A 22510-nucleotide genomic window follows, 5' to 3' on the forward strand; every position below is an offset into this window, starting at 1 on the left:
GGTTCAACTTCTAAGGTTTCTGGCCGATTAGGTCGATCATATAGTTCTGAAATATAATTTTCCCAAATTTTCAGCACTTGCCTCTGATCTACTATTCTATTCCCCTGGGAGTCTTCGATGCCAACATTTTGAATCCCATGATTCTCTTTCCATCCTAGTTCTTTTGTCTTCATGTACATCAAATCATAACGGCCTGTTCTTTGAAATTCCATAATCTCATTACATATCTTCTCAAGATATTCCTTTTTGGCCCTGTCCGTGGCTCTTTTCAATTCATTCCTCAGTCTCCTGTATTTCCTCCTGCCTTCTTCATTGTTGACATTCTTCCATTTCCTTCGCTCCTCCATTTTACTCATCATCTCCTGTGTAACCCATGGTTTTCTTGCTATCTTCTCAACTTTACCTACCAAATCACTAATTTAATTCTTATTCCACGTTTAAATTAACATTTTATTATTCACTAATTTTGTCGAAACATTCATTTTAAACAAAAATTCTGCGTTCCCAGCAATTTCGGTCTATTCACAGGCGATAATAAGAAGTAAGTATAGTGAAGAAACAGTCTATGTTCACTTTCTTCGTTGTCTTCTAGTCATTTACTCTTGATGATTTTCGTAATACACGTATGTCCATTCTTTTCTAGTTGTCTCGCAACCATTTAGTACAGAATCCAGCTCCATGGCGATAAATGAGAGAACTTAGTCAGCCCAAATGTAGTTGCATTCATGGAACTGCCGTAACAAGAAATAATTTCCTGGTTTAATTGCATCTTATTTTGCTAGGAATGGACGCCATTGCTGTTAACCAGTATAATGAAAGTTCGGAAGTACAGCGTGCTCTGGTGCTGTTAAATCAAACTATTCTTCCTTGGCCATTGTGGTATCCGTGGAGAGCAGCACGAGTACTTTATCCTCGGGAATTAAGTGCACGAGTCCTTGTTTCGATCATTTACTTTACAAACGCCACATTAAAAATAACCCTGTCTAGTTCAGTGCCGCAAAATGGCTCCCCAGACTATCAGACGACAAGCGAAATGTCCAGTCCTTTAATTTTGTTAGATTGCACGACTCGATTGAGACGCATTCACAAATGTTCTTGCACAGCCATTCATTCGCTTAGTGAGATCCGTGCCGTTGTTCAACTACAGCAGCGGTTACCACACTGTGGTTTGCGCCTCACCTGGAGTTAACGCGTATTATTTGGGGGGTTCGTCGGGAAAGTATGGGACCCATTATTCTTGAAACTTTGGAACGAACTTTGAAATTTTCGGATTTTGGGTTCCTGACCCCAAAAAATATATAAACCGTGAGAATTCAGCAATTAAAAAGTGGCCGATGGAGATTATTGAATGATGAGAAACGTACACTGGAACAGGGAGCATATTCCTACGTGCAAAGCCAACACTCGCTCACTCGCTCACAAGAGCCCACCACTAGTCCCTGTCCTGAGTCCGATGAATCAACACCACATCTTTCCATCGCGTAGTTCCGTGAGGGAAATTACGAAAATAGGATTGTAGCGGGCTGCATATGTAGACTGGCTGGGTAAGACAATTCAGGGGCAGACCTGTTGAAAAGTAGCCGCTGGCACAACAAGGAAGGAAATAGGATGAAACTTCCGAGATATATATATATTGGGAATGTGACCGCCTCTGTGGTCTAGTGGTCACAGTCCCTGGCTACAGATCCACATTTCAGGGTTCCATTCCCGGCGCTATCACATTTTCTGAGAAGCAGTGGGTCCGGAACGGGGTCCACTCAGCCTCGTGAGGATAATTGAGGAGCTATTTCAAGGAAAATGCGGCTCCGGTCTAGAAAACCGAAATTAACAGCTGTGGGGATTCGTTTCTCTGACTACGTGACACACACTCTATCCGCTAAAGTTGGCACTAACTTCGCCGACAAGCGGCGGTCGCTCGGTCGGTATAGTTCTCTTGCGGACTAAATCCACGGAGTTTGTTTTCTTTTAATTGAAAGGGAGGTCTACATATTGATTTCTTTTCTATGTTGTATGTGTGTGATAGTAAGTCTCTGACATTAGGGGAATAACAAACGGAGGGTGTCCGAGAACACGGGGTTGGAGCGCATGTTTCTACCTGAGGCTAAGGAAACGATAACTGAATCCAGTCCACCGAGTGCGACTGATTAAGATGCTGTGGAGGCAGACAGGTTTGCTTTGCCAGACGTTTCGGCTTCACTGCAGTGGAGCGAACCTGAGAGTGTGCTTAATGACTCGATCCGCCCCGACTGGACCTCATTCAACATGTATACACGAGTTTGATTTGTTTCATATAAGAGGGACGATGGGAGGACGAACACGAGCCTGCATGGTTTACGAATTTTAATTATTGATAATCCAAAAAATTTTTTTAATTAGCATCAAGTAATTTTATACAATTTTATAAAAAACTTTACATTCCCAGGAAACTGCTGTGTTTGTGAAATGTTCTATTTTGTGTACTATGTATTGTAGCATATAAGTGTACGTACTTTACGTCTAAACAACTTATGTGATGGTGGTTTCCTATTTGTAGTGATGTTTGCCCTCTGAAGATGGTCCACAGAGACCGAAACATGTAAGGGTGTTAAGTTTTCATGTAGTAAAAAACTTACAGGTCACATTGGACGGAGTGATTTATATTTGTAATGTATACGTGCCTTCCTTATTGGTTTATATGTTACGGTAAGTGACGGGGGCTCGGATGCTGTAAGGTTATCTTGGCGGTAAAGAGATCGGTTTCGCAAGAGGGTCTCTGTGCTATTGGAATGCCTACAACCCATTTTCTAGTTTGCACAAGTTCGGTATTCACGTCCACTAAGGTATCAAACACGCTATGATTACGCGACTGCCCTAAATGATTCTTCCTGGTTTTTCTCGGTCCCTCTAAGCAAGTGGCAAGATCATATGTCAACGCAGACCACGGCAACTTTTATATCCTTCCCAATTCATCATCCGTTAACCAACCGCCCCAGCACTTGACGCTGTGTAAGCGAGGATTCTGACAGCTTCGTTGAATAATCCATAAAATCGATAAACTTTTTGTTTGTTATAATGGGGAAACTCGTCATTCTCTCGTCGGTTGTTCCTGAGAAGTCTTGACCGAACAGTTACTCAGAAAGCAGCATCGACTTAACTAGACGCCATATTGCCTTGCCCCCTGGTGGCAGCTCCTGATAGGGTTAAGACGTTGATTGATGACCGAGAGTTTCTTAGCCACCTTCATTGCATGAAATCAATAAATTTACATGAAAATCTATCGTTACTTCATTTTTATCATAAGTCAAAGGTTACGTGTCGCATATATTGGTACTCTGTAGTGTGTTTCACATATAAGGGCTGCCAATTGTAAAGAGAGAATGAGGACAAAAGAGGGGGTAAGAAAGAAGCAACAATGAAGGAGAATAGGGTAATTTATTGAACACAAACTGTTATAACGTATGTAAGATTTGAGGTTTTCACTATGAAGAAAGCAGTGTTCTTGGATGTTGCGCCGTGTAGATATTATGTTAACCGATGTTTCGGAGGAACGTATCGTCTCCATCTTCAGGGTAGAAGAAAAAAAGAAGAAAATCCGCGAACGAGGAAGCAGCACGAGTTGATGCTCACAGACTAATGTCGAGTCGAACTGTATAAGAGCAGCCAGCTTAGTCTCAACACGGGCACCACTTGATATATGGCCGCTGCGGTCCCATTTCCCAATCTGCCGCTACTATCCTAGCACGGCTATTCCTCGGTAGGCCGCCACCAAGTCAGGTGATCCCTTCGGAATGCCTGGAACATGGGAATAAGGTTCTGGAGTGACTACGCTCCACGTTAGTGTTGAAGTTCCACATTCTGAACCGGCTTGTCGGCTTCTACGCCACTGCTGTCTGATATTGTCTTCAATTCCACTTCTCCCAACCAATATTCAGCTTATGTCACAAGCAGCCCTTAATCAGTTCACAACTAGCAACACTGGACACCGTTAGTTTCCACCTCACTCACTTGTCAAAGCATAAGTTATGAACATGAATCCCTTGGCTAAAGCGTAGAGTGCTGAAGCTATATTCTGTAATGGCTGCGGCCGTGCTTACCCCTCGATAGACGCTGGCCACCGCTCCCTTGCCGTGTTCTGAACGAACTGCCAGTTCGACCTCCTCCGGGCTTCGATCGCGGGTCGCTCTCCCTCCAGCTGTTCAGCGGTTCCTTGTCCGCGTCGCGAGTCAGCACGGTCAGTGTTCCCTTCTGGAATGCGCTAGCTAAGGTCTGAGGTTCATGCGTAAGAGAATTCAGAAGGGAGTTCAGTAGTTGAGTGTTCAGCTGTGGAGTGTTAGCTAGCGGAAGAAGCAACCGACTCCTAATGAGAACGAAGTCAGTACCGCGAAAGAGAAGACACTCCTAGTCCAGAAAGGAATGGAGCGAGCCTTAGGCAGTCATTTATTGTGATCGTAATTGTAAAGAAGTGCCAATAAATCCAATCATCCAATGCAGACCCCATTATTATTAGTCACGTTAACCCCGGACATGTGACAGTACAGTTAAAGTCACATTGCGACTGACGATCAGTCAGGCAGTAAGTCTTAGTGCCGAGCACCATGATGGGCTCATGACCGGATATTTATTACCGTTTGACAATTACTGTCTTGTTTTTTGTGGGGCGCCCTCTCTGACGAGAGGACGGGTCTGTCTTTTGTATATGCTGCTGGCTCTTGCAACTCAATCTTTCTCGGGTCCGAGTCCCTTGGGACTCGCGACCATATATTACTGCCTCAGATTTGAGACTTCCCTTTTCGTCGCCTCCTACGACTCGCAGGGTCACGGTGGAGGTATTCGAACCCGCCTCCACACGGGACGAAGGAACTCCCTTTTATAACTTCAGGAGACCAGAATAGAGATCACCGCCTCCAAGGGTACCACTACTGCTCTTCATGAATGTATTGTCTCGGAAACGTGGATAAACCGTTGCCTAGCAAAATGGGTAATTCCGTACCTGACTCCACTATTTCGGCTTCTAGGCGGTGTTTTCTGAACCGTTACCTTGCAAATGATTTTTCCTGCTAGTTTTCACGGAAACATGTGTTACCATGCCGTTGTCTGACAATGGATTATTCCGGCTTTCAGGTCTCATATCGTAATATATATGTGTGTACCTGCACTTAATTAAGCACCGCACACTCGGGCGAGTGGGGGAATGGAGATGACGTTCCATGCATTCCAAACTCCGGCTCTAAACGGGAGTGAGTAATTACTTTCATTCCATTGTCGCTTTACCCTCAAGGGAATCTGCGTAGTTCAGTCAGCACAGTGGCTGGGTAAAGGAGTGATTACCGGTGTTCAGTTCCCGGCTGGAGTACGGGTTGTTTTCTTCGTCACCACGTCCAAACAGGCCCCGAGGCATACTTAGTCTCCCATCCAATTGGTACAGGGAGTAAAACGACTCGACCATATACGAGCAACTGATTCCTGAACTCCATCAAGTTCTGTGGCGCAGAATGCAAGGAGCTTTCCTATCCTTTCCTCCATATATCTTCATGGCTTGGCTATTGCTAGTGGGGTGGGACTAAGTCCCTTGTACTGTGGCCACTTCTGGCCTATTGTACCAGCCCCAGATGATAGGTGAGGGTGATTGTGGAGCAATTGGTGGAATGAAGATTGGCAGGAGAAACCGAAGTACTCGGAGAAAACCTGCCCCAGCGCCACTTTGTCCACCACAAATCCCACTTGTCCAGACCCGCGATCGAACCCGGGCCTCCGCCGTGGGAAGCCAGCGACTAACCGCTTGAGCTATGGCGCGGCCCTTTTATTGCAACTTAGTATTTTTATTACTATGATTCAAGCGTGGTTAATTTTTAGCTTCTGTGACGTGGATAATCTAGAATTAAGTTTTCCTTGGATTTGCTTTAGCATTGCTTGCTACATGTATCTTCTTTTTTGACAGTCTGTGAGTATTTGAAATACATCTTCCCCCATTATATACACATTAATGTAACAGTCCTTAAATCGTTTGTTATATAAGCTTCTGTACTATTAACTCAAACCTGCCTTCTCCTGTTTTCCAATTTCGACTTACCTGATACCGAATGATACATCGAGGCCGATATTTAACCTCATCTCATAAGCGCAAGTAGTCATTCATAAACCGCTACCTTACACCGCGCGCGCGGTCACTGTGAGCGGCTTCCGAATACTGCGAAGGCACAAAACGTCAAAATGCTTGTGAGGGATAGAGTTGATGTGCACCCCTAGTACAGCATTAGGACGTACTTTACTTGCAAGTTCCTCTCTCTTTGTTTCAGGCCACTATTCTTCACTGGAGTCTGAGGAGCCTGATGCTCACCGACAGAGCCATACACACGACTACGAAACGCCATTGCAAGAGGTTACTGGCGACCGGACTCTGCCTAGAGATTCAACTGAAACTCCTGCTGAGGGATCAAGGAAACTCACAGTAAATCCAAGCGACATTCCAAGCGTGCACAAAGATTTGAATGGAACAGAAGGCACGAAGTCAGAGAGTATCTTTAATGAGGATACTAGCAGTAGTACAGCCGTAAAGTCTTACAGCCGTTTAACTCTACCCCATGAGAATGGGTCCAAAATACCTAGCGATCAAATGGTTGACACTTTCTCAGAAAGGCGTTCGAAAATGTTGACAAACATTTATCGTAACTTACCGACAAGGTTGGAGAAACGAACAGTAAACGTCACAACTGAGAATTTCTCTAATCGTTCAGAGGTATCGGCGAAAGGCGTGTTTGGAATGGTTGGTGACCAGCCAAAGTATCTTTCAGCTGAAATTTATAACCCATATCCCCGTGTAGCAACAGAAAATGCGTATATTATATTACGTGACATTGTCAGTAATCCTACAGAAGCAACCACTACGCAGTCACATTCGTCATCCGGAAATTCTACCGAAATATCAAGTGTTCAGAATGCCAGAGACATAAGCGAAGATTATTCCTCAAGCTCGTGTGAACATTCAAGTGAAGAAGGGAATGGACATTCGGAGACATCAACAACAAAGGCATTTAGCTCATCAACTGGAAAAGGCCCCACACGTACAACGGAACAGCTGTTTACTAACAGGACTGGAAAGTGGAATGACACGACTAGAATTCCATCTAGGCCCACAAGGGATCATTCAGGTAGTAAAGGCCGCCCAATGGAAACCTCAAAGCTAAACTCGTCCAGAAAAGCGGGTGACACTGCCCAGTTTAGTTCTGTAACAACTGAGACCGTATCAATTAGACAGGCGAACAAGAGGTCATCGCAGCGGAACACCAAATTTCCAAGTGTTCGTGCAATCAGTAGTTCGACCGAAAATGTGTCGAGAAATCCAGGTGGACAGTTGATAAGCATTACAGTTCAAAACTCAGCGCAGTCTTCAAGCATTTCAACTGAAAGTGCATCTAAAACTTCATCGGATTCAACCAGAAATAACTTTAACACATTATTCGAAGGGACAACTAGATCTGCAGGCGGCGATGGGTTGAAGAAGAATTTTCCAGTAGGTGAGTGAAAGTTTCTGTGTTTTGGATATCTGTTTCTGAGGTTAATGTGATTCCCCAGGGAGGTGTTTGGGACACTACACCTTTCAAGAACAAATGGGTAACGAGAAAATTTTAAAACCAATTTATTGGCTGTAATCTGGTACACATTTTGCCATAAAATCATTTCTATAATGTCGGTATGTCATTTGTTTCATGCCATGTAAATTTAAGACGTTGTGACAAAATATGTTTTATAAAATAATTTATTATGGTATGTTTAGCGAATGGTGTGATGTAACTGAACAGATATCAGAATATGGGCGTGTAGCAACATGTCTTGATTTTAAACTTGTCATGTATCCGGACGCTTTCACCGTAAAGCCATAACAATGTTAACGAAATATGAACACACCCGACTCCCGATCACGTGGGCGTATGCTCAGTTGAAGTAACATGACGTCATGCCACACGCAATCGCAGCAAATTCCTGTTGGTGAAGTGGCCAACAATTCACAGGCATCAGAAAGTTGTGTCAGCCTACTGACAGTAATAGAGTGGTAGTTTGATGTGAGAGGGTCGCTAAGTTATGGGAAATGAAATTGCACAATGCCTCGCTCGTTCGCAGTTTCATGTACATGTAGCTATATTTGTTACTTTTAGATCTCACTAAAGGGTTAGTTACATCAATCAGCCGGATGTGCAATCATTGCGAGTTCTGATTGATTCACAGCACACAAAGACAAAAATGTACACATATACTCGTATATAATTAGAGCTTATTCAGGAAAATGCGGATTTCAACAGCCTGAAATGTTTTCTATGATGTTATCTCGTTTTCATTACTACCTTCATGTGAAAATTAATGGATTATAGCGATGAAAATTTAAAAACAATCATGCCGAGTGTTTTAATAATAACCATGGACCAGCTCTGAGCAATGATTTATAAGCCCCATAGATAGGAACGGCGCAAATGCGTTCGTAACTGCAGATGCTTTCTGTAAAATGAACTGCAATGTGCTTGAAGCAATGAAGGGGGTCCCGTAGTCTGCTACTTGTCGCAAAGGTTTCGTAGGAATATGCAGCTTCCATCTGTATATGTGTTAAATATTTTGTTCTCGCTATCCCAGCTCAGCAGGAGTGGAGAAGGTGAAAAATAAATACACAACCGTAGGCTTAAATCCTGTAAAGGAAACCGCTTAAGGGACCTTACCCTTGACGAGAGAAATATATTAAATTGGGTCTTAAATAATAGACTGTTACGATGTGGATTGGATTACTCTGGCTAAAAATAGCGGCTAGCGAAGAGCTCATACATGCACATTAATCAACATTCGGGTTCTATAAAAGGCGGGGAAGTTCTTTACTATCTGAGTGATTATTTTTAATTTGATTATTTAACTGGTCTGTGAATATGGAGAATATGCAGCGTCAGTGAGTGGAGCAGCTGGTGGAATGAAAATTGGTGGGGGGGGGAGGGACCGAAGTACTCATAGAAAATTTGCCACTTTGTTTTCCACAAATCCCACATGAATTGACCTACGATCGATACGGGACCGCAGCAGTAGGAAGCCGGCTGCTAACTGCCTGCTGATTATTATATGTTCCTTGCTACTGACGTAAGTGGAAAATTGTTCTGACCCCTGAGGAAGGTTGTCTTGAATATATTGTAACTTGTAGAAGGTTATTCGTGACGAAAATAACGGGTTCTACTTCGGATGAATGGATACTGGCACTTGGGTTACACTCTCTCTCTTAATTGTAATTATTGCCGGGCTATTGCTGTTTCTGCACTTTATAATTCACTGTTACACACACACACACACACACACACACACACACACACACACACTAGTCCTCTCCTGGTAACACAATTAAAACACAGGAACTAGCGCTTCAAATCACTCCAGATACCTCTGCACTACAGCACACGTAAAGTCTTCAACGTCCATTAACACTTCACAACTGAATCCTCAGAACTCCTTTCCATGACGGCTTCATGTCCTTGACTCACGGCTTCTCAGCTATGACTAGCTACGGCTCTTAACTGTACTGAACTGAACTTTCATCTATCACTCCCTTCTCTCATAAGCACTCTGCACAGACCCCACGGAAAACACCTATTGTAGACATGTTTACAGTTCCGTTGCTTAGAAGCGGATTGCCTAACACCGTTGTCCTACTGCTGCTCGGCGCGGATACAGTCTTCTCTATTGTTCCGTAACCTAGCAACGGACTGTTTACCAAGAATTCGTCTTCGCGGGAACTCGTTTACCAATTCGTTGTCTAGCAATGGATGTACATGTAACAATATTTATGCGGTAACAGAACGGATTTAGAAGAAGAACCCGAGTGTCGGGTAGAATGATTGGAAAATCATGAATATAGGAAGAATTTGAAGAGACGTCGTCGTAGCTTAATCAACGTACTCCCCCTGCATTTTCCTAAGGAAGCCGGTGTCCCAGCTGAGATTCGAACTGGGCACTTGTCGAATTTAAATCTAGATAGTTACGGGTACCGCGACGCTAGACAGCTCGGTACAGCCAGACTGGATTTTAAAGTGGAACGTGAAAGTTGAGGAATGTACGTAGACCTGATGGAATCTAATTAAATCAATAGAATACGTGAAACTTCAGATGCGGCAGAGGAACTCCACGCGTCAAGCGGAAATGAGATGTCAGAGGGAACGGGCGTGTCCATGTGCCTCTCTCTGCCATTCTGTGGAGTCACGCCCCAGCTCACGAGCACGTCCTTTACAAAAATATTGACTTCTGAGTCATTTCTTGCCCTGCTCATCACTTGCTGTCCTGACATCGCGTGCGTTGGTCGGTCATTGTTAGGAAACGGCTTGTTAAAATAGGCGTTCCGAGGACAATTTCAGACAGAAAACAGATCTGTAAAATGTTAACATGGAGGTTCGCCAGAAGTAAATGCAGACAAAATTCAGTTCAATAGTGAACCTTCCGGTTCCATAAAATGCTGGGAAATTCTTGAGTAGTTGCAGAACTGGCAGCTCTTCCATAAGGGCTCAGCTCCATGAGTAAGTAAGTAAGTAAGTAAGTAAGTAAGTAGCTTGGCGGAAAGTACACTAGTGCGCAGACGTAGCAATGACGCGGCTCTTCCGGAGGCGTGTTCGAGGAGTAGAATTCTTGTCTGACGGCTGAACTAAGCGAGAATTTGTTGACATCTGCCAGTATCCGACTAAAGAGATAAAGTTGTCATCGTGCTTAATTAATTAAGCAATATGCCATGAAGACGTACGGCGGAGTGGAGGTATCATCACTGTCAAAACAGCTTTTCAGATCCATAGCTTTCCTGATATGATCCTGCCACATCTGTCCGTTCTTGGGAACCGGACCATCCGGTTTCAATTTTTTTTTTTTTTTTGGATTTCGCAAAAATTATTTTTTTATTACAGAGCAGAGTCGTCAGCCATGCATCAAACCCCCAACCTGGTGGCCATGTTCCCATATCTATATCCCCAGGAACAGGGGGGCCCAGTTATACCCCCAGGCACTGGATTCCCTTTTCTTCGTCTCCTGCGGCTAACAGAAGTTTGGGGAAGGTATTATATAGCTCGCCTCCATACAGGGAGGAGTGGAGGTATAGCTCCACCATTCTTGAGACAAACAAGTTGAGTTTTATTAATTCTAGAACTTTTAACGTGAGTTGCACTTGAGACGGAGGCGAATATATGAATAAAGTGTAGACAAAGTGTATTCGCTTAGTGGGGGGCTTAGTGGGGGGTGGAGTCCAACTGGTTCCACTCGGTACGGCGGCCACTGATTGGCCTATTGTAAGACAAAGTGTAACAGGATGCTACAACACAGCATCAAGAAAACGGGCTGTGTTCTCCTGAGGAACGTAAATGGAAGAATCGTGCTGTTGCATGTGTTTGCCTGTTCTGCCGAGCACGAAAGCAGTTGCCCCCCTCACCGGATTATGATATCTGCTGTATATTTCTTTGCCCCCCCCTCTTGCTCCCAATTTGGAGCACAGGGCTGATTTCTCAGTTTCATGATCATTTTACAGACGATAGGACTCCTTGGATGGGTGATCAGCTCGTCACAATGCCTCTACCTAAACACAGGAAAAAGCACACATACCAAATATCCATCCCCTGAGTGGGATTCGAACCCACGATCCTGGCTTCCGAGCGAGAGAAGACAGTTCATGGCTGCCGTGACTCTACTGTATATACCGTGCATTGATTTTCAGGTTTCTACAAAATCTCCCCGACATATTTCATATTTGTGTGTTCTAATCCTTCCACATCGAGAAACCGTAATTATACCGTTCAGGATGTCGTTTCTTGTTACGCCATTTTACGTGGGATTCTGAGTCCCACACGCACGCCCACCCAAATATCTGTCTTTCCTTGTCTGTCACACAGTGAACTGCAAGATGTGTTTTTACGTGTTCGTATTTGTTTTTCTGTGTCGTGAGGCAGGCCGCGCCATAGCTCAGGCGGTTAGTCGCTGGCTTCCCACCGCGGCGGCCCCGGTTCAAACCCGGGTCTGGCCATGTGGGATCTGTGGTGGACAGAGTAGCGCTGGGGCAGGTTTTCTCCGAGTACTTCGTCTTCCCCTGCCAATTCTCATTCCACCAACTGCTCCGCACTCATCATGACCATCTGGGGCTGGTACAGTAGGCCAATATTAGCCGAAGTACCGAGTGGACTGTCTCACCCCACCCCAGTAAACAAAAACAAAAAATACGTTCTCAAAATGAGGAGTGGGGTTAGCGCAGTCGGTATAGCGACGGGCTACGTGCTGGACGACCGAGGGATCGGAGTTTGAGTCTCGGTGGGGTCAAGCATTTTCTCTTCTCCACTTCATCCAGACCGGCTCTGGTATTCACTCAACCTCCTAACCAATGGGTACCGGAGGTTCTTTCCCGGGGGAAAAGCGGCTGGGGCGTGAAGCTGACCACACACCTCCAACTACTGCCGAGGTCAAGAAATGAGACTCTATACATCAGCTCCCCAATTCGCCATCATGTCATAGTGCTTAAGTAGTTAAGCGCAAAGACAGCTTTACCTTCTTACACTCAAAATGGAGGAACAAACCACTCACAATGCTCCTCGCCACCACTCAGAAGATTACAGTCTGAATCTTCACTCCTGTACTTTTGTGTGTAACGCCCATGCCTTCGTTTTTAGTAAACGTATCGCACGGATACATATGTGTTACTGCTGGAGTCTTTCGACTCTACAAGCTAAGCCTGGCGCCAGACATGGAAATCGGGCCTACTTCACTATTTCTGCCGACACAGAAACGTTAATGGTCCTTTCTACACTGTTTTCTCCTTCACATCTGTAGTTCCATTACGGCTGAACCACATTGCATCTCTCCTAAAATTAGAAATCTGCGTTTACTTTTTTTTTTTAAAGCAGCCTTTTATGGCTTTGTGATTCAACGCCGCGATAAAGGGGATAGCCTTCCTTCGTAAAATCTACCAGGAAGTAGTACAAAATTATTAACGTTATTAACCCCCTGAAACCGAGAATTTAGATAAAGAATATTTCAAATTCATTTTAAAATGTATCACACAAAAATATATATATATTTTTTTCCAGTGTGTGCGTAATACAAAATGGAAATATTACGTCAAGTAATTTTGGCTGTCCATTAACAGAATGTGCTGTGTTACATTCCTGCTGCATAGCGTGAGGCATGCGGAACCACATGCTACAGCTACACCAGCCGGTAGCTGTCAACCTTGCAGTTGTAGTTAGTGAAACTGTAGCAGTGAGTGAGTCTCTGAATGACTGATATGCGATGCCTGCAGCTGCAACCACTACTCCTCTTCTCAGACATTTCTACTGCGTATACACTATTTTGAAATTTCGCGACGGGACCAAACGTGGGAAACTTGCCAAATTGTGATTCAGGTTTTCGTTTATAAAATTTTGTGTTTGGTTTTACGTTCCGTATTCCATTTCCTTTTTCACAACATATCCCTCCGATCAACAAGCCAGTATATGTGAGGAAACCCCGGAACATTACATTTTTTTGTATTGCTAGTGGGGTGGGACTAAGTCCCTTGTAATGCGGCCACTTCTGGCCTATTGTACCAGCCCCAGATGCCAGGTGAGGGTGATTGTGGAGCAATTGGTGGAATGAAGATTGGCAGGGGAAACCGAAGTACTCGGAGAAAACCTGCCCCAGCGCCACTTTGTCCACCAGAAATCCCACTTGACCAGACTTGATGGAACCCGGGCCGCCGCGGTGGGAAGCCAGCGACTAACCGCTTGAGCTATGGCCGCGCCCTATTGTTGCACTCCAGTTGCTGTGGTGTTTTCCGGTCTGTTACCTAGAAACGCTTTATGGAAATCCGTTACAATATTATCTTAGCTACAGGGATATAAACTGAACTCATTTGACCCAGGATAGATCCTTCTGGATTATTCGCGTGAATACGGCAGTCCATAAACGACCGCCAGTTTGTAACCAGATGAAGAGATGTTATCCAAAAGGAGTCTGCCCAACAGAGATAGAAACTCGAGTGTTTCCTGCAGGAGTCAAGACGTGTATGGTGGATATTACAATTCCAGTGAATTTTACCAGTGTTTCTCAGTTGCATAGGATTATTTGCGATACTAGAAAAGCCAAATATTTTAGTTCTTAGAATCATTACGGCCTGTAGACTACCACTTGTATTCGTATAAATAGAACAGTGGGAAGCACTACTTTACAAGAACAATTTACGGAATTTTCAATTTGAAGTGGCTGTGGAAGTTCTAGGTACGTTTCCTAGCACAGCACTTCACTGTTCATTATGTTTTGCCCTCACGTGCTTACGGATAGCTTTCTTGTAGTCCGTCCTTCGGCCCATAATTGGCTCTGACTGCTAGCAACAACATGATATAGAGTGGCCATAAATTATTCACTACATTTCAAACACGTAAATCAGAAAGTTTTAGAGATATCAGGAAACGTATCGCATTGTCGAAATACCCGCTGAAAATGTTTTCATGTTGACTGCCCGGGCGATAGTGGTGCTGCTGAAACGTACGCAAAATCGCAGCTTTCCCCAAGCAAAAGGCAATGTCTGTGTTGTGCCTCTTGAGACAAATCAGTTATTCAGTTGTGGTAAACAGAAACAGTTTCAGAATTTTGGGTTTAGAGCCTCCATATGCATTTCTCGAATACGAGCGTAATAGCCCCAAAATTGAATATGATGTGTGCTCTCTCTTGTTGTGAGGTGACTGGGCCTTTATTCTTTCAACAGAAGACCGTGAACAACACACATTACCTCGTATTACTCGAATTATTTGCAGTCTCACAGATGACAAACCTTCAAGCCAACATTTTGTTTCAACAAGATGGTGTCCCTCCGCACTGGAGTCTGACAGTGAGACAGGCGCTGAAGAAAACTTCTCCAAACGGATAGATTGGACGAGACGGACGAACACCTGGGCCCTCTCTCTTCCCTGATATAACCCCATGGGATTTTTCGTTTTGGAGCTATATTCCGTCCAAAAATCGGTAGTTGGTTGAACTTGGTGCACGAAACAACAGTGCAGTTGCTTCTGTGACACCGCAGATGCTGGGAAACGCATGACGTGGAATCGAGCACAGTTCGGACATTCTGAGAGCTGCAAATGACTCTCACGTTAAGACGCATTGAGTTTGATGGGTTGTTCCTTCAAGTGAAGGAAACAGATTCTCTGCATCACGTACAATCTCTTTAATTGTGATGGATAAATTGTGGCCACTCTGTAAATCAGTTTCATACTGAAAATTGTTTTGGAATTTGTTGCCCGATTGATCTTAGTATGAGAGGCTACGTTTAATTTTAAGAGTATTTTCATTGTATTTTCGAATGGTAAAACAAATTATATCTTATTAAGGTTAAATATATATTCATTAGAAGTAGTCTGAATTATTGACATTAATTTAAATTTAAATGATACGTTTCATTTGTATGCCATCTGTTTGGATTGCAGATTTTTTTTTCCGCTGGACGCTAAAAAAACCGCTGCGTTTATTTTCAGGCTGTGCTTTCTGTCAACACAAACACGGTTTGCACACAAATGGAAACCACACTCTGTTTTAAATTTTATGGTGGTGACGGTAACATTTTAATTCCATTTTGCTGAGCAAATGTTAATATCCTACCTTGCAATGGACACTCGTCAGGCTCATCCCCTCTTCACATATCGCGTTGTGTTAATTGTATCGACCTTCTGAGTAACAAATGATGATGTTATAATATCAAAAATAATATTTCAATTCAATTCATTATTTATTTACGTGCTAACTCAACAGCCCAAAGGCAAATCATGAAATAAGCAAGAGAAAAAGTTGAAACAAACACATACACAAAGACAAAACACAAATCAAATTAATTTGTGTCATTTAGACAATGATAACATTTCGTTACATAGAGTCGCGCCAGCCAATATGCGGCAGGACAATGTATATAAATATATTCATACTGAGTACAGTCAATACTTTGTAACGGACATGGGGAACTAGTAACTTCTGCTGGGTGCGTTCCAGTTTGTTAGCATCAGGAGACATGGTAGAGTCCCAACAGCAGAGGCGTATTCAAGCCTAGATCCAAGTGTGGTGAAATATAACAGATATAGACATTCAAGGAATGAGTAAGAGAAGGCTACACAGCGAACTAGATCCAACTAGAGACATTGTAAAAATAATCAATCGATGGGATGATGGGAAATTAATTATAAAACGCAGAAATGCTTTTAGGCTTCTAGTAGAATTGGTCCGGGTTGTAGAGAATTGACAAATTTTATGCTCGTAAATCAGTTTGTTGGTTTCCTTGGAGACTAATTGTCGTTTAAAAGTTGAACAGGCTGTTGGGCTAATTGATAAATTTTCACATAATAATCGATGTTACGTGTGTATGATATTTTCTGTAGATGTTAATGAGATGAAAGCGGACGGAACTGCATCGATTAAACGCGAGTGCTACCACACCACACAGTAAATCGCTTTCAGATGCTGAGAATTTTACTTAAATGTAAAGTAACGTATTGTTTGGCAGTGCATTTTCCTCTACGCAAAAACTAACACTGTCACCGCTCTGACTTTCTGCATTCTGACATAGCTCAGTCCCTGGTGGTCCAGTAGGCCGTAGGACAAGGAAGACAATGTTGCATGTATTACACCTTACACAATTCTATTATTTCGGTTTCTTAACAATATATTGTTGCGTGTTTCCTAGGCAACGCGACAAGAAATTGTGTGGGTCTCGGGTTTGGACGAATATTTATTGTGCGGTCGCTCTTTACACTCACAAATACAATTATTCAGACTTACAGCGTCTTCGGACGTTTCCTCTTCAGTGTTACACATCCTCGCACCGCTAATCTCGCTGAAGTGTCTTGTGCTCTGCTCGGAGCTCAACTGTCCTTAGCTCTGTTATATCCTGCATTCGGACTGACTAGGGAACACCTTGTCGAAGGGTTAATTTAAGCCCGCCGCTATGCAACGAATCTCTTGTTACCGCGGGAATACATTTCGTTACAATAACGGTGGAAACCCCACTGTTAGACTTTAATCTGCAGGGCAGCGGTTTCCTACGAATTGCTAGCCGTTGACAAGTGATGGACGTCTTATCATCCGGCCTTCCTGGCGGCACGTCACGATATTTAATTTTGGTACTGATTTTTTACACCCAGTTCTGAGTTGACGGTATATGATTCTATATAAATATATGTAGGTGGTATAGGTGTTCTGTTTCGCAGTTTGTTCCTGTATAGTTCAGTATCCTAATCTGGAACGAGGCTTGCGGGTTGTCGGTACGCGTTACTTGCCATCGTTGCGTAAACAGAAAAGCATAAGGTTAATTTTATATTCTAAGAGCGCAGGGACATAGACAGAAAGGTTTGACTACTTTATAGGCTGTCATGTTGTGTGTTTCGATAGAGAGCTACCTACGTTTCGAATCATTTTACCTTGAAGGTGGAGGCAGCAGGTTCCTATGTTACCTGTCTATCAAGGTCCGCGCCATAGCTCAGGCGGTTAGTCGCTGGCTTCCCACCGCGGCGGCCCGGGTTTAATCCCGGGTCTTGTCAAGTGGGATTTGTGGTGGACAAAGTGGCGCTGGGGCAGGTTTTCTCCGAGTACTTCGGTTTCCCCTGCCAATCTTCATTCCACCAATTGCTCCACAATCACCCTCACCTATCATCTGGGGCTGGTACAATAGGCCAGAAGTGGCCGCAGTACAAGGGACTTAGTCCCACCCCACTAGCAATAAAAAAATTACCTATCTATCAAACTACGTGCGTCGCATTCCAGGAGATCATAATCATAATTTTACCTTGATAATCTTAAGTAAAAGATAAGGCAAAGTTGTTGCTGTGCTTAACTGATTAAGCACTACACCATGAACAAGTATGGGGTAATGGATACACAGATCCACATTTTCTTGACATCGGCACTAGCTGGAGGTGAGTGGTCAGTTTCACGCCCCTGCCGCTATAACCCCGGGGAAACAGCCCTCGGTACCCATTGGTCAGGAGGCTGGGTGGGACCCTGACCCGGTCTGGTCGTCGCGGAGAAGAGAAAATTCTTGAACCTATCGGGACTCGAACTCCGACCACTCGGTCGTCCAGCCCGTAGCCAGTCTACGCTATCCCAGCTTGGCTGTTTTGACAAACGCATGGAGGAATTTGAGTAAACGGTAGAGAGGGTAGACCTAACGGCGTGTCGAGTTGTTTCTGTATGCAGCGAAACTGCGCTCCGTAGCGATGAAAGCCTCCAAAATACACTTTCAGGACAGCCGGCGTGTCGGATTCAGCTCTGCGTGAAGAACAGCTGTCACTAACCAACTTGCAAATAATCACCCTCAACGGACATAAACAATCATCGAATGAATTGTAATGTAAATAATGCTTGTTAATTTGGTTCCAATTAGTGCATGTTTGTCGTTCTGCTAAAGTGTGTTGTTCCCGCATGAAATTTCCCATCACCACTCTGATTAGGATGCGCAGTGCGGCCCATACATGTGCTGTGTTTTCAAACCAAAGAAAATCAAATTCCAATTTCACGTCTGTATAGACCAAATGAAGAGATAGGTACACAAACACGTATAGGCCATGTGTGAAATCCAGAATCAAGGTATGATGGGGTATTGAAGTGGAAATTTTGATTTTATGTACTGAACTATTTCATTTTGGTCCCAATGTCCCAAATAGCTTGCTTTGTACAGCCGTTGAGACAAGGTCTTTAAATCAGAATGAACACGCAGGTTTAAAAGAGCGTGAGAACGGAGTGATTACGTAATCTTTCGGTCACGAGAGAGCCCTCATAATGGGATGAAGTACTCTCCACAGTAACACTCGTCAACTAAGATGGATGGTAGGATTACTTACTGGACACAGCCACCTAAAAGGACACCTTTCCAAACTGGGACTGACAGAGGATCCAACTTGTGATAGGTGCTTACAAGAAGACTAATCAGCCCCACACATCCTATGTGACTGTGAGGCCATAGCTTACTTAAGATATCACCACCTGGGTCAGTTCTTCATGGAACCAAGTGACTTTTATGACGCCCCCATAAATAGGGTCCTACATTTCATTCGAAGTGTAGGATTAATAAAGTGCTAATCCAAGGGGAAGCACAATAGATCATTGTTGGTCGCGGTTCGAGGGCCGATTTTTATGGCCCACCCCACATACTCATACTCATCTTGTCAGTAACCATAAGCTAGCCATTAAAGGCTACGGTTATGTAGGACAGAGGCTCGATCTTATGCTCCTGTTTCCTCCTAATATTGTGTTCACGTCATAGTAAACACCTGTTTACAAGATCAAGCCAACTTCAAATGGAGAAATTACGCGTACTAGCTCCGCATTTTATGCTATACGACGGCCATCCTTGTTATCTATTTTTATGTAAAATGGAAGGAATCCTGGAGTTCACATTGAGCCCAACTAGCAGGGACTTCACCCCCCCCTTCCTCCTAACAAGAGATACTGACAGTAATCTGCCGGCTATACTCAGTATCCTTCTGTTTACATCACATACACGTTACAGCGCATGCAGCGCTTATCTGAGGAACTACGTAACTACACAGCAACACGTGACTTTCCACGTCAACTCTTGCGACACTGTTTCCATATTTGGCTACATAAAACACGGCAATTTGTGTCACGCTGTATATAATCCAGTAAAATCCATTCTTGTAAGTACGCACCCATAATTTGGAAGGAACAGTTTCCTCTGAAATGTTATATCCACCAGCAAGATTACATAGCGTCACAATCCTCAGGGCTAGAGTCTGAGTAATCACCGCAGTGGAAACGGGAGATCTCATAGAGGCCAGTCAGTCATTCTGCAAGTGTTAAGGCTGTCAAGTCATTTTACAGCTGCAGTTCTCCCTGTCGCTTCTCCAGTGGCTAACAAAGTAGGATTATTTAGGTTGTAATTTCTGCTTTCAAGGTTTTACCGCTTCGCACAGCCGTCCATAAGGACGAGAAATTTGTTAAACAAGAATTTTTCAATTTGCCATCAAAATGCCATATAAAGTCAGTGATATAAAGCAATGAGAGCCTAAAACACTTTTCAGCGTCAGCTCCGCCCTTAAGGCACATAGAGCGCTCCAGATTTGAGTAAATCTGTTCTTATTATCTGACAGTTTTGTGATGATAATTGCGTTGTATTAAGACAGGAGAGGAAAGAGCGGTGTGACAAGATAATGCGTTTGATTGCATCTGTAACGAAATGTTGGGCGACACGGTGTCAATGGCTGCGTGATTTAAGGCCCTTAGTGATTAATGTAGAGTGCGCCCTATGTCTGATTACATTTTACAGATGTAATATTTGTGACAGACTGTAGCTCTGTATGTCTGTCAGTACTTACTGCATCATGTTAGCAAAACATTAGAAGGGAGAGCATTCTCTCATCCCCACACGTTGCCAAATTATGATATGTGCGCGCTCACACAGATTAAGTTGTGATAGTCGTTTCTGTTTAGCTAGCATTCAGATGCAGGTACAGGACGGATATGAAAGCAACATGCTCAGTACACAGTGTAACGTCTCGGCGAAACGTTTCCGCATTTTGAGGTACTACATTCGCCTGTAGGATCTGAGGAAAATCACAGAAATCTCTCTCGATAGCCGGTCTCCTCATCGAGATTTGAATCTGTAAAAGTAAAGTAAAGCTATGCTTATAACAGGCCATGGAGGCGCGTGGGTTGTGAGATGTTGAGGTTCCCGCGTTATCTAGACAGTCGGCTCATAGATGGCGGTGAGGTTGTCAGCCTTACGCACCTGCCCCGCTTTACTCCCCAAGAAAATTATTTATTTAATTCCTGGTACCTATTTCTGTTAGAGGCTGAGTAAACACAAGGACCATAGTGCGGCTGGAAGGATTAGGTGAATTAATAATTCCACGTCATAACCCGCGACCTTACGGCTTGTAGCATAGTGCCTCAAGCAACTACGCTACTGCGAGCCCCCGATTTGAATCTGTAACTTCCCGAGTATGAGACAGAAGGCCACAGAGATTATATTTGCAGTTATTTTGTGATCAACAACTTTAACAGCCTGGTTATGTCTGTAAATTCAATTAACGCGTATCGCTATATTTGCATCACGCTATAATGTGCTCTGTTGGCTTCTGTCGTTGTTCACACATGTGAATACGGCCCCATAAGCTACAACTCACTCTTCACCATGCGAATGTGTGAACAACAGTAGACACTGGTTGTAGTGTAGTGTGCACAGACTCTTGAGGTGTTTCATATGCAGGTAGGTTTCGTGGGCTTTCCGATTTTTCCCACGGTTGGCTCCACTGCAACATTATTTGTGTACGAGTAAATTGAAACACATGGGTGAAGTTTACTGTTCCTCTTACATTTTGTGCCTGCCTCGCCTTCACGACCGCAACAGCGCCGTAACGTTTTGCTACTGACGTCTAAAAGGTGTGGCGCCGTAGCTAAGAGCTTGAGACTGGAAACGTATGTTTTGCAACAACTTTTTCCTCGTTACGTTTCTGCGCCTTCCGTTACCCCATGCTTATGGAACACTTTCTCTTTCCTCTGTTTACGAGAGATATGATAGCTCAGTCGGCATAGAGACTGGCTACAAGCTGGTCGGCCGAGGGGTCGGAGTTCGGTTCCCGGTAGGGGCAGCAGCCACCTGCTCAAGCTGGTTTCTCGTTCACGGATTTTTCTACCGTGAAGATTGAGGCGATATATTCCGCCGAAACGTCGGTTTACACAAGATCTACACGGAGCCACATCCAGAAGACAGCATTCTTCATGGTTACACCTGTAACCGCAGGTTTCAAATAAAATTTTTTGTTAGACATACAGTGAAGTGTTTACACAAGGTTTGTGTTTCCGTGAGTTCGTTTCGAAGAACAAATAAGAAGAGAGTTGTGTTCCACTTCCTCAGGAATCTTGTTTGTTACCGTAACAGACCGACAGCGGCTTCAACTCTGTATCGAGTCAGTCAGTATGAAATGAAAGTTCACGGCTTGATGACGCCTTAATTAGGACCTACATATATCATAACGCAGAATAATTTACTTCTGTTGTAAGACTCGTTCTGTAAGTTGGAAGAATTTAATTTAAATTCGCCCATTTACTCGTTTGGTAGAAATTATTTTAATTCTTTCCTGTACACGCATGCGCCTTACCTTCATTCTATTGCTCTGTGTTCGGCGGTGTTTAAATTCGATTGGTGGATTACTTCCCGAGTTACCCCTGAGTTACATACGAATGGATATTAAACAACACATAAATTGATGTTCCACCCTGAATGTGGATGCAGCATGCACGTCCGAAACATGACAACATCGTCCACAACGACACAGTGAAACAATTCGACAACAGAATTGGCATCAGTAATTAACTAGCATGCCGGTCACAGTAGCCGAGTGGTCTAAGGCATGTACTGTCTTCGCTCGCTTGGAAACCGGGATCGTGGGTTCGGATCTGTTTCCTGTGAGGTACGAACTGAATTCTTATATATTATTCTTATACACTGCCGGTCACAGTAGCCGAGCGGTCTAAGGCATGTACTGTCTTCGCTCGCTTGGAAACCGGGATC

General features: G+C 43.8%; 1 protein-coding gene across 2 annotated transcripts in view; it reads left to right on the plus strand.

The window, feature by feature from the left end:
- The window catches only part of LOC111864117, a 487205-nt gene that overhangs the window by 355925 nt on the left and 108770 nt on the right, over window positions 1–22510 (plus strand). For both annotated transcript variants that reach the window (XM_023851148.2, XM_023851149.2), the window contains one exon: window positions 6276–7493. In XM_023851148.2, coding sequence (XP_023706916.1) covers window positions 6276–7493 — 1218 coding nt within the window. The remainder of the gene's footprint in view (window positions 1–6275; window positions 7494–22510) is intronic.

Source organism: Cryptotermes secundus, unplaced genomic scaffold (assembly GCF_002891405.2).
Source record: "Cryptotermes secundus unplaced genomic scaffold, Csec_1.0 scaffold708, whole genome shotgun sequence".
NCBI lineage: Eukaryota > Metazoa > Arthropoda > Insecta > Blattodea > Kalotermitidae > Cryptotermes > Cryptotermes secundus.